Below are 14,782 nucleotides of genomic sequence, written 5' to 3'. Positions count from 1 at the left end.
GATGTCGGGCACAGTCCAGGCAGCGCTGTACTCGGGGTGCGCAGAGCCAGACTGCTTGGTCTTTGGTCCTAAGCGTCTTCGGTCCCCTCTGGTTCGCCCTGGCCTGACCCATGCCCGGTCTCGGCTGCGGCTGACTTCCCAGTCATATGACCCTGTTCAGTACTGTTCTGCTCCGGCCTACCGATTGGCTGTGCTTCAGCTGAGCGCTCTGCCACCCGAAGATCCACACGGTTGCGTCTGTAAAGTGTGCCGTCGACGTCCACCCCGAATGAGCGAGGAGCGACTTTCTGGATGCATTGGCCCAGCGGCCCCGTGCGATCACCTGGTAGCCGGTTCATTCTGATCCGATCTCCCACAATCAGCTCTGGGAGGTCCCTGGCGGATCAGTCGTAGGTCGATTTCGCCATCCGATGTTTCCACCGCAACTACTCAGTCTCTCCGACCACCACATGTGGGTGCAGCAGGCTGTCTTCAACTGGCAGCGAGGTTTTGAAACTTCGTGACATTAAGGCTGCTGTCCAACCCCTCTGTGGGCGTGTTGCGCCAGTGGAGAACGGCCATCCATGCATCTGTGCCCTCTGCTTTTGCCCGCTTGCAGAGTGATTTCACTATTTTCAAAGCCGCTTCAGCCTTGCCGTTTGATTTCGGACGACCGGGGGAGGATGTGACATGGGTAAAACCCCAGTTTGTTGCGAACTGTGGGCCATTATCAGTGATCACTCTGTCCAGCTGCCCATAACCCGCAAACTGGGCTCTGCAGCGCGTGATAAGCGTGTCGGCTGATAGGTCTGACAGATGGTCGATTTCCCAGTAATCCGAGTAGTGGTCTACAAGGATTTGAAATTCTTTGCCTGCATACGAGTAGATGTCCATGCTCACCGTTTGCCATGGACGTGCAGGTATCTCATGCGACATCATTGGTCCCTTCTGCTGATTCCTTGCATATTCAATGCATGCAGAGGAGCTGGCCACAAAGTTTTATATTTCGGCTCTCATGCTCGGCCAGAAGAGGGTACTCCTGGCCCGTCTATAACAGGCCTCGCCACCTATGTGGCTAGAGTGTATCCGATTGAGCAGCTCTGCTCTCAGGGTCTTTGGGATAATGACGCACTGTCCTCTATAGCACATCATTTTGCACGTTTAGCTCATCCCGGAAGGGCTAGTAGTCCCTCACTGCCAGTGGGGGACCTGGCAGTGAGGGACACCCAACACATAGTTCCGAGTGGGCAGGGTGAGGATGGGTGGCACCCTGCCCCGTCCACCCGCAGTCCTCGACCAGCCAGCTGCCCACACTGCTGCGGCTCACGGTCAGCCCAGTCATGCAGCCACAGCGCATGGGAAGCCCCAGGCGTCTCAGTGGCGGGAAGGGGGGGGCCATCCGGACACGGTCCTTCCGCTGCCTGGACTTGACCCCCGCGTTCTTTGTGCCGGGGGGAGGGCTGCCCCAGCCGCGTCCACGGATGCACCACCGCGACGGCAGCACAGCTCCACCTCAGCCCGTTCCGCCTGGTCCAGAGCTGCATCGAGGGTCTGGGGCTCGGTGAGGCGGACATGCTGCCCAAGACACTCCGGCACCAGTCCCCGCAGGAAGGCGTGGAGCGCCAGGTCCTCCCGTGCAGCAGGAATTCTGGGCAGCCGCGTCGGGTCAACAGCTGGACATCAGCAGCGTAGACCCCCAGGCTCTCCTCCTCCTTGCGGCGGTGAGGAGCCAGCGACTGCCGGCTCTGGTTGCTGAAGACCCGCTCACTGAACCGCCTCTCCAGTGCTCTGATCAGGGCCTGAAGGTCTCGCTGGTCTGCTTGGTCCAGGTCGAGCAGCACCCGGGCTGCCGTCCCCTCCAAGGCCAGCGCAAGGTGGACGACGGCCTCCTCGGCAGCCCAGCCGTTGTGCCACTCTGCAAGCCGGAACTAGGCAAGGTATGGCTCCAGCTGTGTTGCCCCGGAGAACTTCTGCAGCTTAACCGCTGTCGTTGCCACCAGGGGGCGGTGAAAAGCTGCAAGGTCTCTCAATGTGGGCGGCGGTGCACAATGTTGGCACATTGAGCACCGCCCACATTGATCACCGTCTGCGGGCTGCAGTCAGGGGTACTTGGAATGAATGGGAGTCTGGGGTTTCATCCTCAAATTCCACTTTCCTCAGGGTGTCATTTTTTGTCAAGTAATTGGAACATTGCATTCAAAAGGGGGTGCTAATATAATACACTCAGCTGAATCTTAAAACTTTAAGTTGACTTATGTTCTAAAAATCCTTTCAAAAAGACGTTGACGTCACATACTTTGCATACAGCATGCTAATATGTGACGTCATCTTCTTTTTGAACAGATTTTTTAGACCAGATAAGTAAACTTAGAAATTGCTTTACGGGGAGTCACTGTGGCACTTCAGCACACAAATTATATATAATATATAACAATTAACTTCGATGGAAAGTCCTCTTTGAGATGTTTCTGATTTAGCTTCAGATGCCCTCAAGCGACGTCTCTGGTAGTAATCAGTTGCAAGTCCGTCCCTGACCAATTAGAATACATTAGCAGAATGCTAGCGTGTACGGCCAACAGCGGACCAACCTGTAAGAAATCGAAAGGACAAAAGTACTCATTCGACTTTTGAACTATAATCTATATTGAACTTGCCTAAATAAACCCATTTAACGTATGCATACACCAGTCTGCTCTCTAGCGGACAGGGCCCACAATATACTCACTGAGCCCTTTAACAGGTTCACCCCCTCTGAACAGAAGTCAGTAATCAAAGGAGGGAGATGTTAACCTGAAGAACAGAGTTCAGAGTTCAACTCGTCAAGCAGATGAATGCGTCAGGGCTCAATGCTTCACCCCCGGATAAGGTGAACCACAAAGAGAGCTAGATAACACTAGAAAACAGATGGGCTGGCTAGGAATAGAAAACAGCTTCAATGATAAAATGGTAAAAATATGTAAAAATATGGAATTTTCCATTACAGTTGTGCAAAACCTCTCTTCACAAGAATTAAGTGCAGTCCATGAAATAATGACACAAGTGGGTATGATGGCAAACAGTTTTATTGAATCAATGCGTTTACCATTGAAAGCAGGCTTAGTTTGTCTGCTATATTTGTAAACTGAGCAGCGCGATCTTTTAAAAAGTCAGATTCAGATTACAAACGGTAAACTCTTCAAATACTTCAAAACGGGGCTGTGATTTTTGACATGCTGACGGTGATTTGTGGTGTTTAATGATGGTGCAGTGTTGACCAGTCTGGCCTTCAAGTATCATTTCATACACATGTGCTTCACACGTAAACATGTCATAAAATCAAATAAAACTGGCTTTCAAAAACGATGCATGAATCAATGAAAACATGATTTAAAAGAACGCATTAGCCTAAAAAATAAAAGGTTAAGTTAAAATGACTGTATATTGCGGCCCTAAACAGTTTCATGTACACGGGCCAACAGCAGTACTCTGGGAGAAACCATCGGACATACCAACACTGAAAACAGCCACCCAGGGATTTGAGGGTTTTTTGGTAGCGTTGTAAGCTTATTACAAGGAGCTTCATGAAAGCATAAATACTTGGTTAAAGGTTGTATCAGCGATGTTGGGGGACGTCTCTTCCCAAACAAACAGAGCCAGCTCGCCCCTCCCTTCCGTGTTTCGTGCATCCAGTAAAAACTATCATGAACGCAGCGCAAAACCCCACAACACCCACCCCTTGTCGGTGATTGGTTGGAATACTATTTATTTTGGTTTTGAATGGTTGGTGAAACTATTTATTTTTGTGTACATCTCGGAGCACAGGCTGCCTACAGAGACGCGTTTTTTTGACGGCCTGCTTATGGGGCAGGCAGCTAGCGGATCGTGAGGGGAGATCAGATGAACGTGATCATTTATGTTTTGGCCTAGCATCGCTGATACAACCTTTAAAACCTCAAAAGGGTACGCTACAAAGTAAATAGCACATTGATTGATAGAGTTAAATTAAATTCATTATGGAGTAATAAAAGTGCAAAATATGACACCAAAAAAAACACCCTTACACTAGTGTGATAGCGTCTTCAACAGGCCCGAGTTGTTCGACGGCCACGGCCGGTTCAGAAGATTTGGATTATTTTTTTGGCTGGAGAGAACAGTGTGACGGTCAGCATGTAGTTGGAACACACTTCATATCATGATGAACATCCTAGAGGTACAACGTACTCACCGATCACCACCAAGACAGAGGCACCGATAGGGATCGCCAGGACAGCGAACCACAAGTAGGGACTAGAGCAGGACGGGAACTGGTCCTCTGCAAGGCAAGCACATAAACAGTCTCTTTATAACATCTAGGGATGTTACGATACCATTTTACCAATACCGATTCCCGAACTTGAGTATCGGCCAATACCGAGTATATACCAATACAGCATCTAGCATTGTTACTACTGGTAGCAATTGTTCTTATTGAAGGGTTCTCTTATGATGACAGTACTATAGTAGCTTCACTTATGCCGCTTTTCCACTGCATGGTACCAGCTCGACACGACTCGACTTGACTCAGCTCGCATTTTTTGCGTTTCCACCGCGAAAACATGGTATCTGGTACCTGAAGTGGCTGCTTTTTCTAGTACCGCCTCGCTCTAGGTTCCAAGCGAGCTGAGCCGATGCTAAAAGGTGACGTCGGCAGACGGCCGGCCACTGATTGGCCAGAGAGTGTGACGAAGTCACGAGAGCGACATGGCAACCATGCTGGTAACAGCCATAGCAGCGCCGCAGCCAACATATTCCACTTCTTCAACTTCTTCAACATGCCAGCTAATAATACGAACACGAATACCATCGCATCGATGTCCTCCATTGTTGTTATGTGGGTTTTGTCCATGTGTGGGTTGCGTAGGTGTTGTTTGCGTCGCGTACAAAAAAACGTCACGGCCCTTTCGCGCAGCCGACCCCGCCCACGTCGAGGAGGTACTATTTGCGGTGGAAAAGGACCCGTGCTGCTACCGTGTCGAGTCGTGTCGAGTCGAGCTACATGTGCGGTGGAAAAGCGGCATTACTGTGCACAATTTTCTTTTTTCAGAAAAAGATCATTTGCATTTATAATCTACAATTATAATAATACATTTGTATTCTTCTTGTTAAGCGTCTATGCGTCCATGGTTTTTCCGACTTGGTAGCTCGACCACACGTAGGTCTGAGACGACGCGTTTCCCATTCCGACTTTCAACCTCCGACCGTACGAACGCAGCATAACACCAGTGTTTGAGATGTTCTTCTCCGGTGTAGTAAAGGAGCCTGAGTCACGGGATGGTATCGGAGCAGCACATAGACTTGCGTACTCGCCGTACCCCATACTGCTTAGACATCAGTATGAACATCACATCCTACTTCAACACCACATCCCCTACTATAAAACCACATCGGTCTATAACATTACATATAAACTATCACATCTCATTCTGAATACAACACATAATAACACACATTGTAACCCACCTCTATAAGGGCGCACTCGCACTAGGCCATCTGTACCCCCCCCCCCCCCCCCCCCCCCGCTGTGCCCTGCCCTGTGCTCACACTAGGCAATCTCCACTGGGCCTGAGTACGGTAGCAGGGACGCAGGAAGTCATATGAAGTGGGGGGTGCTGTATGCAGGACCGTAGCACCAAGGTTGTTGACGGGGGGGGGGGGAGGACTCCCCTTTGTCCCCGCAGTCCGACGGCCCTGGCTGTATGTAATCGGATGACGAAAAAAAAAAAAAAAAAACCTGCGGCATTGCCTGAGTTCAAGTGTTGTAGTTGCGTCTGTTGTCCACTAGAGGGGGTGCGGCAGCACCCGGAGCACCCCACTTCCTGCGTCCCTGTACGGTAGCCTCTTGTACAAACGTCATCACGTCGTAATATGTCACCACTGAGCGTCCTGCTTAGTTGAACAACACAGAGAACACAGTTGACACTTTACTGACTTTGTTGCTTATTTGGAGCCGTTCTACTCAGATACAGCCCTCTCTCACTGAGCGTTTTTACACTGCCAAATAGGCCGTTTTATGCACGCCTTTTTCGCGGCACGGTCCGCGCGTTTACACTGCCCGAGGTAAATTGCCTGCTTGAGCTAGAACCCCAATTTACCCTCCTGGACCCTGCACACATTGGTGGTTTATTGGGTTTCATTCTGTAGTGGCTCCGCGGTTCCAGGGGGGGGGGGGGGCTTGGGTAGTGGTGTTGCTGCGCTGTCTCCACAGAGACAACGCATACGATATGATCATGAGCAGTTTACTTCTAACTTGAGAGAAAGTGAAATCCGCGAGCTGCTGATCATGTGAGAGAAGGTGATACAGTCGTATTAAACAAAGACATTGAAAGACGGTGCAATCTACGAGAGAGACGCAGAGGAACTGTCCTTAAATGGCTTCTGTTGGGGTAAAAAAACAAGTGGTCAGCAAAATAAAGAAAATGGTGGCGTTTTTGCACTTGCAGGGCTCCAGAGTGCGCCTAATTTGGGGTAGTGCGACCAAATATTTTATTTGGGCGCACCGGTGCGACTGAAAATGTATCTGGTGTAATTATTATTATTAATTTTTTTTCAGCGAGACACCTAATAAACAGTTGGAACACGCAAGACCGGTAACAATAGAAACGCCGGGAAACAAACCCGCGAAGCCCAATCAAGGGGCCTGTACTACGAAGCTCGATTAGAGGGCTAGCGAGGTATGTTGAGCTGACAGCCTGGGTTAGCTGTACCATGAAAGTCGATCTCTTTAAGTGTCGCTGTATCACCATGGTGACTTACGCTCGCAACCAAACCTGGTCGGGAGCAGCTTTTCAGCGAGTCTACCCGGAGATCGGCTGCTTATATCGGCGTGCGCAGCTTCCTAGCCCCTCCTCCGATAATTGCGTCACCATTTGTGGGTGTTCCCATGGACCTCGACGCACTTATCGTACAGGCGTCTCTCCAGAGACAGAGGGTTTTTCGGGACAGAACCGATCCCTTGGCATTGTCTGACGATATTCTTTATGAGAGATACAGATTCTGCATTTATTTAATGGTCAAGATATTATTAATCAATGGCGTAAATATCGACGGTGCAACCGGTGCAGCTGCCAGGGTTGCCCCCCCCCCCCTCAACAACTCAGCGCAAGGCAGGCACGGTCCAACCCCCCCCCCCCTCAACAACTCAAAACTTGGGTAAACCATAAATACGTGCTGGTGCACCCAAATTAAAAATGTAGGCGCACCAGTGCACCCAAGGAAAAAGTTAGTCTGGAGCCCTGACTTGTAAATAGTTAGTCACGTTTGTAGCCTACACTCAGAAGTGAACTTATTCTTGCATGCGGATGTCTTCATTCATAAAGAAATAAAAACATTCGGGAGTGTGCAAATTATTCCAAAGAGGTCTAGACTCCATGCGCAGCCTCGCCTTCTCCAGTGAACAAAGAAAGCCGGCGCCGTGACGAACAGGGTCGGCTAATGAGCCGATGCGTGTCGGCTCATTAGCATCTGTACCGTGGCCTGAGCACACCTCTCCCAAGTGTCCTCAGGCCACGGAATTGAAGTGGACTTGAGTACGGTTGGCGTGCTCACACCAACCAAACGATCTAGATTTGCACGGTACAGGTGTGAAACGGACTTTGGCATGGTACAGATGGCCCAGTGTGAGTGCACCCTCACATCCCTCTGCCAGGCCCTTGTGTAACAGCCTCAGTGACAGCTCATCCCAGGACTTGACAGGACGTACCCTGAATGGCTATCTCCGCCTCCCTGGTCTGGTTGAACCGTTCCTGGTGAACTCTACAGCTGTAGTTCCCGGCTCCCTGGCTGCTCTCCACCTCCACGGTGCTGCTGATGGTGTACAGGCCGGTGGGGTCCCGGGTGGGGTTCATGGTGACAGCAGGCAGGAGGCGGCCTCCATCGGTCCACCAGGAGAGCTGTGGGCGGGGGTACCAGCCCACGGAGTCACACCTCAGCACCAGACCGCTGCAGTCGTGGCGTTCCTCCGGGGTGATGGTAGCGGAGGACACGGCACCTGGGGGTAGGGTCAGGGTAGGGTCAGGGTAGGGTCAGCACTTTAAGAACTAAGGATTGTTACCTCACATTAGTATTCACAGTGAGAGAATACGTGAGTAACCCAATATTATTACATTCATTGAGTACAATATCTCAAAGAAGACAACCTAGACAGAGAGACAGAGAGAGAAAGAAAAAGCATTGATCGTGGCCTAGATGGCTAGATGACACATATTTAATCATATTGTATTTGTTTTATCTGGAGTTAAACCTATCGCTCATTGTACTACCATGATGCCACACCTCTAGTTGTGCTGTTCAAGCCTGAGTGTGTTAAGGCCTCAAAGGTAGAATATGTAACATCACACACACACACACACACACACACACACACACACACACACACACACACACACACACACACACACACACACACACACACACACACACACACACACACACACCTACCAGCCATTCATCTTTTTTACCAGCCACTTTTTATACGCTATATATTTTTTTAATATATGCGTACATTTTAAACAATATAATAGTAACAATAGATAAGAAAAGTGTTTTTCATACACATCATGTGGACTGGAATGGACAGACTGGTGAGGAGTGCTGGCTCAGTAGTGGGAACAGAGCTGGACTCTCTGGTGACAGTGGCAGAGGGAAGGACCCTTGACAAACTGCTGTCCATCCTGGACAACACCCACCACCCTCTGCATGACACCTTCACCAGGCAGAGGAGTGTTTTCAGTGGCCGACTGCTGTCCCAGTCCAGCTCCACTAATAGACTAAAAAAGTCTTTCGTCCCCCTGGCCATCAGACTGTACAACAGCTCCCAGTAAAGGCAGGGAGGACAATAGATAACAACAATGGACATTTTATTTATTCATTTATTTATATTTATTTATATCTGTATTTTTGCACTGCATCTGCACTGTTTTTATGTGTGTTTCCGGCTGCTACTGGATACTTGAATTTCCCCCGGGATTAATAAAGTATATATCTATCTATCTATCTATCTATCAGTTGGTGTTACGATGACAAGTTTGGGGATAATTCATCTATACAAAGTATTTTCATTAAAAAACTAATTGACATATTAACAATAAAACAACAAGCATGGCTACACCATCATAAGTCGGAAGGAACATTTGTCTTTTTATAATTACATGTGACTGCATACAAATGTGTCCAAAGACATGCTAACTAACGTATGATAGAAGCATAATTGGCCCTAAACACTAATATTCAGAAAAAACACTGCATCAAAAGGGTATTGGCTTAAAGGAGAAATCCGGTTTAAAATGGATCTGGGATATGTTTAAGATGATAACGAGATGGGATGTTCGTTTGGGAGCACAAAAGCGCATGTAAACGCATTCTTAAATTGGCTGTTTTTAGCCGATTCTACCAAAACGCTATAAACTGGGAACCATGGGGGCATCTTGTCATGGTAAAAACGAAATCGTTATTTTAAACAACTTAAAAGGCTAGAAGTAGCCCGACACTTCTTTGATAGTATAATATGGGTCTTAAAATATAAAACGAGTCATTGAGAACTTTGTAAGTGTACTACATTTTATACACACAATACCATCAGTAGATCACCCGTCGACGCCATTTTGTTTTCAAGACTCTATAAGTAGATTGGCGAACACAGAGCTTGTGTGTTGCTGACGGATGTCACAATCTGTGTTCCTCAATCTACTTATCGAGTCTTGAAAACAAAATGGCGTCGACGGGTGATCTACTGAGGGTATTGTGTGTATAAAATGTACTTTTTAATAAACAATCTGTACACTTACAAAGTTCTCAATGACTCGTTTTATATTTTAAGACCCATATTATACTATCAAAGAAGTGTCGGGCTACTTCTAGCCTTTTAAGTTGTTTAAAATAACGATTTTGTTTTTTCCATGACAAGATGCCCTCATGGTTCCCAGTTTATAGCGTTTTGGTAGAATCGGCTAAAAACAGCCAATTTAAGAATGCGTTTACATGCGCTTTTGTGCTCCCAAACGAACATCCCATCTCGTTATCATCTTAAACATATCCCAGATCCATTTTAAACCGGATTTCTCCTTTAAGCAATACAAGTAGAGGCATAATACTTGAACTTTATACTCTGAACTTTTAAACGTTGCAACCTCCTAAAACGTAATGATATATTTATGTGGCATTCAGTCCAATGCTGATAATATATCTGTGGCATTCATGCCAATGCTGTGGTAAAGTGTGTAAACTATGACCAAGTGTTTCTTTCTGTTCAATAGATAGAACTTTATCAATCCCCTCTAGGAGAAATTTGTTAATGTTTGTCTCTATAAAACAATAATGGTAAAATGGTAAAATAATAAATACAAAACAAGACGGTAACTCTAAAGTCAAACCATCCAATCTGAAGGCTCTACTTAACCACTCCCCCTACTCACTTCCACCAATGCAAAGCAAACAGAACTGAGTAGGGGAGGTCGTAGCCTAACTAGTTTGTAAACGACCCAGAGGAATGCAACGCATATTCAATGTAAACATATATGAGGCTTTAATAAAATCCCGGACGATTTTGAAATTCCGCCACACATTTTTTAAAAGTGTCTCAAAAAGAGGGCAAGTCCGGGCAAAAGAGGACATCTGGTTACCCTACGTATGGGAAACCGATTTGATCCCTACCTGTAACACTGTTAAATAGCGGCCCAAATTGGTAGGCGCTATCCTGGTAATTTCTCTGCTTGAGAAATGCGAAGTGTGGCGTGTGAGCGTGTGCATGGGTTGAATTTTGTGTGTTTCACGCCGAATGCGTGAGACTTGAGAGCCCTGTTACCGATATATTATCCCGGATTCTGACAGTCGCAATTCAGCAAAAGAGGCGTAGAAGTAGAAGGGGGCCGGATATTGGCGGTAATTGTTTTGGAACTGTGCAGCGCCGTATAACGAATGTATTAAATATGCAAATTTGATCGGACCTGATTGGAAAGTCTACCCGACACAGTGGCGGGTGAAGTGACACAATTCACCCGCCACCACCATACAAATCCACCCGCAAATGGCGTGTGGCGGGTGTTAATTTCCATCGCTGACACACACACACACACACACACACACACACACACACACACACACACACACACACACACACACACACACACACACACACACACACACACACACACACACACACACACACACACACACTTAAAGTCCATCTTATCCGGCCAACTGGTAGCATTCTCACCTATGAGAAGCTGGATCTTGTATATTAAGGAGGGCAACACGAAGGTGTAGTTCCCTTCATCGGCCCGTGTGACGTTGTACAGTCTGAGGGAGATGATTCCTCTCTTCAGGTCTTCGGCTGACAGGTTCGTTCTCCCTCTGTACGCGGGATTCAGTAGTGATTCACTGTCCAGGGGACTGAGGGGAGGTTTGTCCTTGTAAAAGACAAAGTCATTGAGCATTTTGTCCGTGTAGCATTTCACTGCCGTCTCAGTCAGGTCTGTGGACAGCTCCGGGTCGTACGACAGAGTGACGTCCTCCCCGACCAGCGCCGTCGTAGTGAGAAGTTGACCTATATTAGAAAGACACAAAGTCATGACGTCACTCATGACTGGGTTTGTTGATAGGAAACCTTTGCTCCCTCAATCTCTGGTGTTCTCTCTGGGCTCCTCTATCAGAGTTAGATCTGATATGATGATATAACTCCACCTCAAATCTGACCAACTAATTATAGGGTCTTCTTTACAGATTAAAGGAACCGAAGTACCGTGTTTGGGCCCAGTATCAAAACTTTAAATATTGGGGGTAAGCAAGAAAGTTTGTTTGAAATGACTAATCCAAACTGCCCGTAGACATGTAGAGGGCAATCTGAGTCCATATGTATATCCTACCCTACGTCGTTATGAGTGGAGATTTGGACCAGGATCAATCCATATGACTAGCATGTCATCCATTAAATCACTTTCCATCTAAAATGTACGCTAACACCTCTGAGTCTAGTAACATTTAGGGCTGGGCGATTAATCAAATTTCGATTTTAGCGCCAAACGATCACAAAGAACAACTGGATACATATCTGTACATTATTTTAGATTTGAATATTTTTCTTTTTGACCATTTTGTGTATTTGTTTAAGTCAAAAATTCAAAGTTCTCAGTTACAAAAGTGTTTTTTGGGAGAAATGCTGAATAAATACATCATGTTTTCAAACTCGAAAATAATCGTTTGAATAATCGTGATTTCAATATTGACCAAAATAATCGTGATTATCATTTTTCCCATAATCGAGCAGCCCTAGTAACATGTGCTGTACACTCCTCAAGAGTCTAGTAACATGTCCTGTACACTCCTCAAGAGTCTAGTAACATGTCCTGTACACTCTCGTCTGTCTAGTAACATGTCCTCCTGTACACTCTCGTCTGTCTAGTAACATGTCCTCCTGTACACTCTCGTCTGTCTAGTAACATGTCCTCCTGTACACTCTCGTCTGTCTAGTAACATGTCCTGTACACTCTCGTCTGTCTAGTAACATGTCCTCCTGTACACTCTCGTCTGTCTAGTAACATGTCCTCCTGTACACTCTCGTCTGTCTAGTAACATGTCCTGTACACTCTCGTCTGTCTAGTAACATGTCCTGTACACTCTCGTCTGTCTAGTAACATGTCCTCCTGTACACTCTCGTCTGTCTAGTAACATGTCCTCCTGTACACTCTCGTCTGTCTAGTAACATGTCCTGTACACTCTCGTCTGTCTAGTAACATGTCCTGTACACTCTCGTCTGTCTAGTAACATGTCCTGTACACTCTCGTCTGTCTAGTAACATGTCCTGTACACCAGTGGCGGCTGGTGGTTTTTAAAGTGAGGGAGGAAGGACTGCGCGCTTGGTTGCCATTGGCCTGCTTGCACTGTTGGTGTATGGTGGCATAAGAATGTGAGACTCAAGTTGTTTCAGGGTGTTTTGGTGAACTACAAAATAGCAGGGAGGGAGTTATGTGAACAAAATGTATACAAAGCCACCAGTGGCATCACTGTAATTTGAGAAGGAAAGTCAAATCAGGCCTACTATTGATTTGTAAAAGTAAATAAAAAAATCTGAGCCTATTATTGCCCTCACTGACTGAAGTTATTTAGCTATGTTTATTTTCAGTTACAATTGCTTCTAATGCTACCAGTAAGTCATGCGTACCTAGCAAACCATGTAGCACTCACAACACTGACGTTGCCATTACTTCTGGTGACCTTGATTTTGGGAAGTGGTCTACCTCTTTCTTTGGTCGCTAACTTAGCACTGTAACTGAATGAATGGAATGCTTTTTGTAATAAGACGTTAACAATGTCCTCCGTTTCCAATGTTTCCATTGTGCATTTAGGATCTCGCTATCGCAGATTTCACTTGCTCTGCGTCTCTGACTGAGCACCGCGGCAATGCAGACCGGGTTTGTTATTGACAGCGTTGCCAGATTGGGCAGATTTCCCGCCCAATGATAATTTTTCCAGCCTAACATGGTTAAAAGTAGCCCAATTGGGTGGGAAATCAGACCAATCTGGCAACACTGCTCAACATCCAGGGATCCTGCTTATTGGTTCATAGCGCAGACGGATAGATTTTTGCGCGAATCAGACCCCTTAAGGTCCCGCCCACTCAGAGGAGGATTTTCCTCCTCTCTCCCATTGAAACCCATGTTATCCACCGGCCGCCAGTACTTTCGGTAAAATGAATGGGAGTGAACGGCGGCGGAGGGAGGACCTTCCTCCCTGAAGTAATTGTCAATAGGCGATAGGGGGTGCTAATGTCCCTTTACCCAGGGAAACGAACATTATATATTCAAAGAAAATAAAGTAGTCATATTTAAGGGCATTAATTCATTACAATAGTCTGGGCAATCTACATTTTTTATTCTCAACAATGTTAGGGAGGATCTTCCTCCCTCTCCTCAATGGAGAAGCCTCCACTGCTGTACACTCTCGTCTGTCTAGTAACATGTCCTGTACACTCTCGTCTGTCTAGTAACATGTCCTGTACACTCTCGTCTGTCTAGTAACATGTCCTGTACACTCTCGTCTGAGTCTAGTAACATGTCATATACACTCTTCTGAGTCTAGTACTAACATTTTGTCGTGATGAAACCGCCTCAGTATCAAAATGTGTAATAAGGGATGCATTACCATGGAGTAGAGTGGGGAACAGCGACAGGAGAAGGAGAAGTACCCGGAAGAGCCTCTGTTTCAGGGGAGCGGAGGCTGGAGATAAAACACATAAACACAAACTGAGCCTAATCCTGTAGTATTCATGACATGCCTCATCTACATCGATAGGGCTTTGTAGTGCGTCCACAGGTATGAGGGCTTTCCCAAAGATGTGGTGCAGAGATTAATTACCCATACGCAGCAGCAGCAGAGATCGCAATGCAAAAGTCCTTAGCTTTCGGCCAGGGCAAAGCAGTAGAACAGCGTCCTCCCTCGCAATCCACGCATTAACACAATAAAACGAAAACCAACACACAACCGCGTTAGGAACGAAAGTGTCACTGCATATAACTACTCAATGACGAGTGGTTTTATCTCCAACATTACTTCACCGGAACATCCGGAACCTCGCGGAAACCCTCCATGGCGGGCACTCGTGGGAAAATCTCTGTTGATTTTCCCACGAGTGGGAAAATCTCTGTTGAATTTCTCTGTTGATTTTCCCGCGAGTTCTTCTTCTTCCTGTTGTAAGACTTCGACAGAAGCTGTTTAGCGTATTACTGCCCTCCACAGGTGCGATGTTGAACTCGATTTTTACATACAATCTTGTATTGTGCAAAAAATTGCCTTG

The 14,782-nt window shown here is 46.7% G+C and overlaps 1 protein-coding gene across 1 annotated transcript; it reads right to left on the bottom strand.

Annotated features, from left to right (window-relative positions):
* Positions 1-3,034: 3,034 nt before the first annotated feature.
* On the bottom strand, positions 3,035-14,583 carry LOC130383710 (butyrophilin subfamily 3 member A1-like). The gene is made up of 6 exons (XM_056591449.1): positions 14,344-14,583; positions 14,131-14,205; positions 11,207-11,536; positions 7,697-7,984; positions 4,184-4,270; positions 3,035-4,099 (listed from the first exon to the last, which is right to left on the bottom strand). Exons 1-6 carry the CDS (start codon positions 14,345-14,347, stop codon positions 4,074-4,076), a joined length of 810 nt encoding a protein of 269 aa, XP_056447424.1. The 5' UTR covers positions 14,348-14,583; the 3' UTR covers positions 3,035-4,073.
* Between the last annotated feature and the right edge of the window lie 199 nt (positions 14,584-14,782).

The sequence above is a fragment of the Gadus chalcogrammus genome, chromosome 6, assembly GCF_026213295.1.
Source record: "Gadus chalcogrammus isolate NIFS_2021 chromosome 6, NIFS_Gcha_1.0, whole genome shotgun sequence".
NCBI classification, from domain to species: domain Eukaryota; kingdom Metazoa; phylum Chordata; class Actinopteri; order Gadiformes; family Gadidae; genus Gadus; species Gadus chalcogrammus.
This window is presented reverse-complemented; position numbering and strand designations above follow the sequence as displayed.

Excerpts from the sequence above, each read along its gene's own strand:
- LOC130383710 (XM_056591449.1), bottom strand. Across the intron at positions 4,271-7,696 it reads GGCGGAGATAGCCATTCAGG|AGGACCAGTTCCCGTCCTGC; the intron begins GTACGTCCTGTC and ends CTTGCCTTGCAG. Across the intron at positions 4,100-4,183 it reads CTCTGTCTTGGTGGTGATCG|CCAAAAAAATAATCCAAATC; the intron begins GTGAGTACGTTG and ends TGTTCTCTCCAG.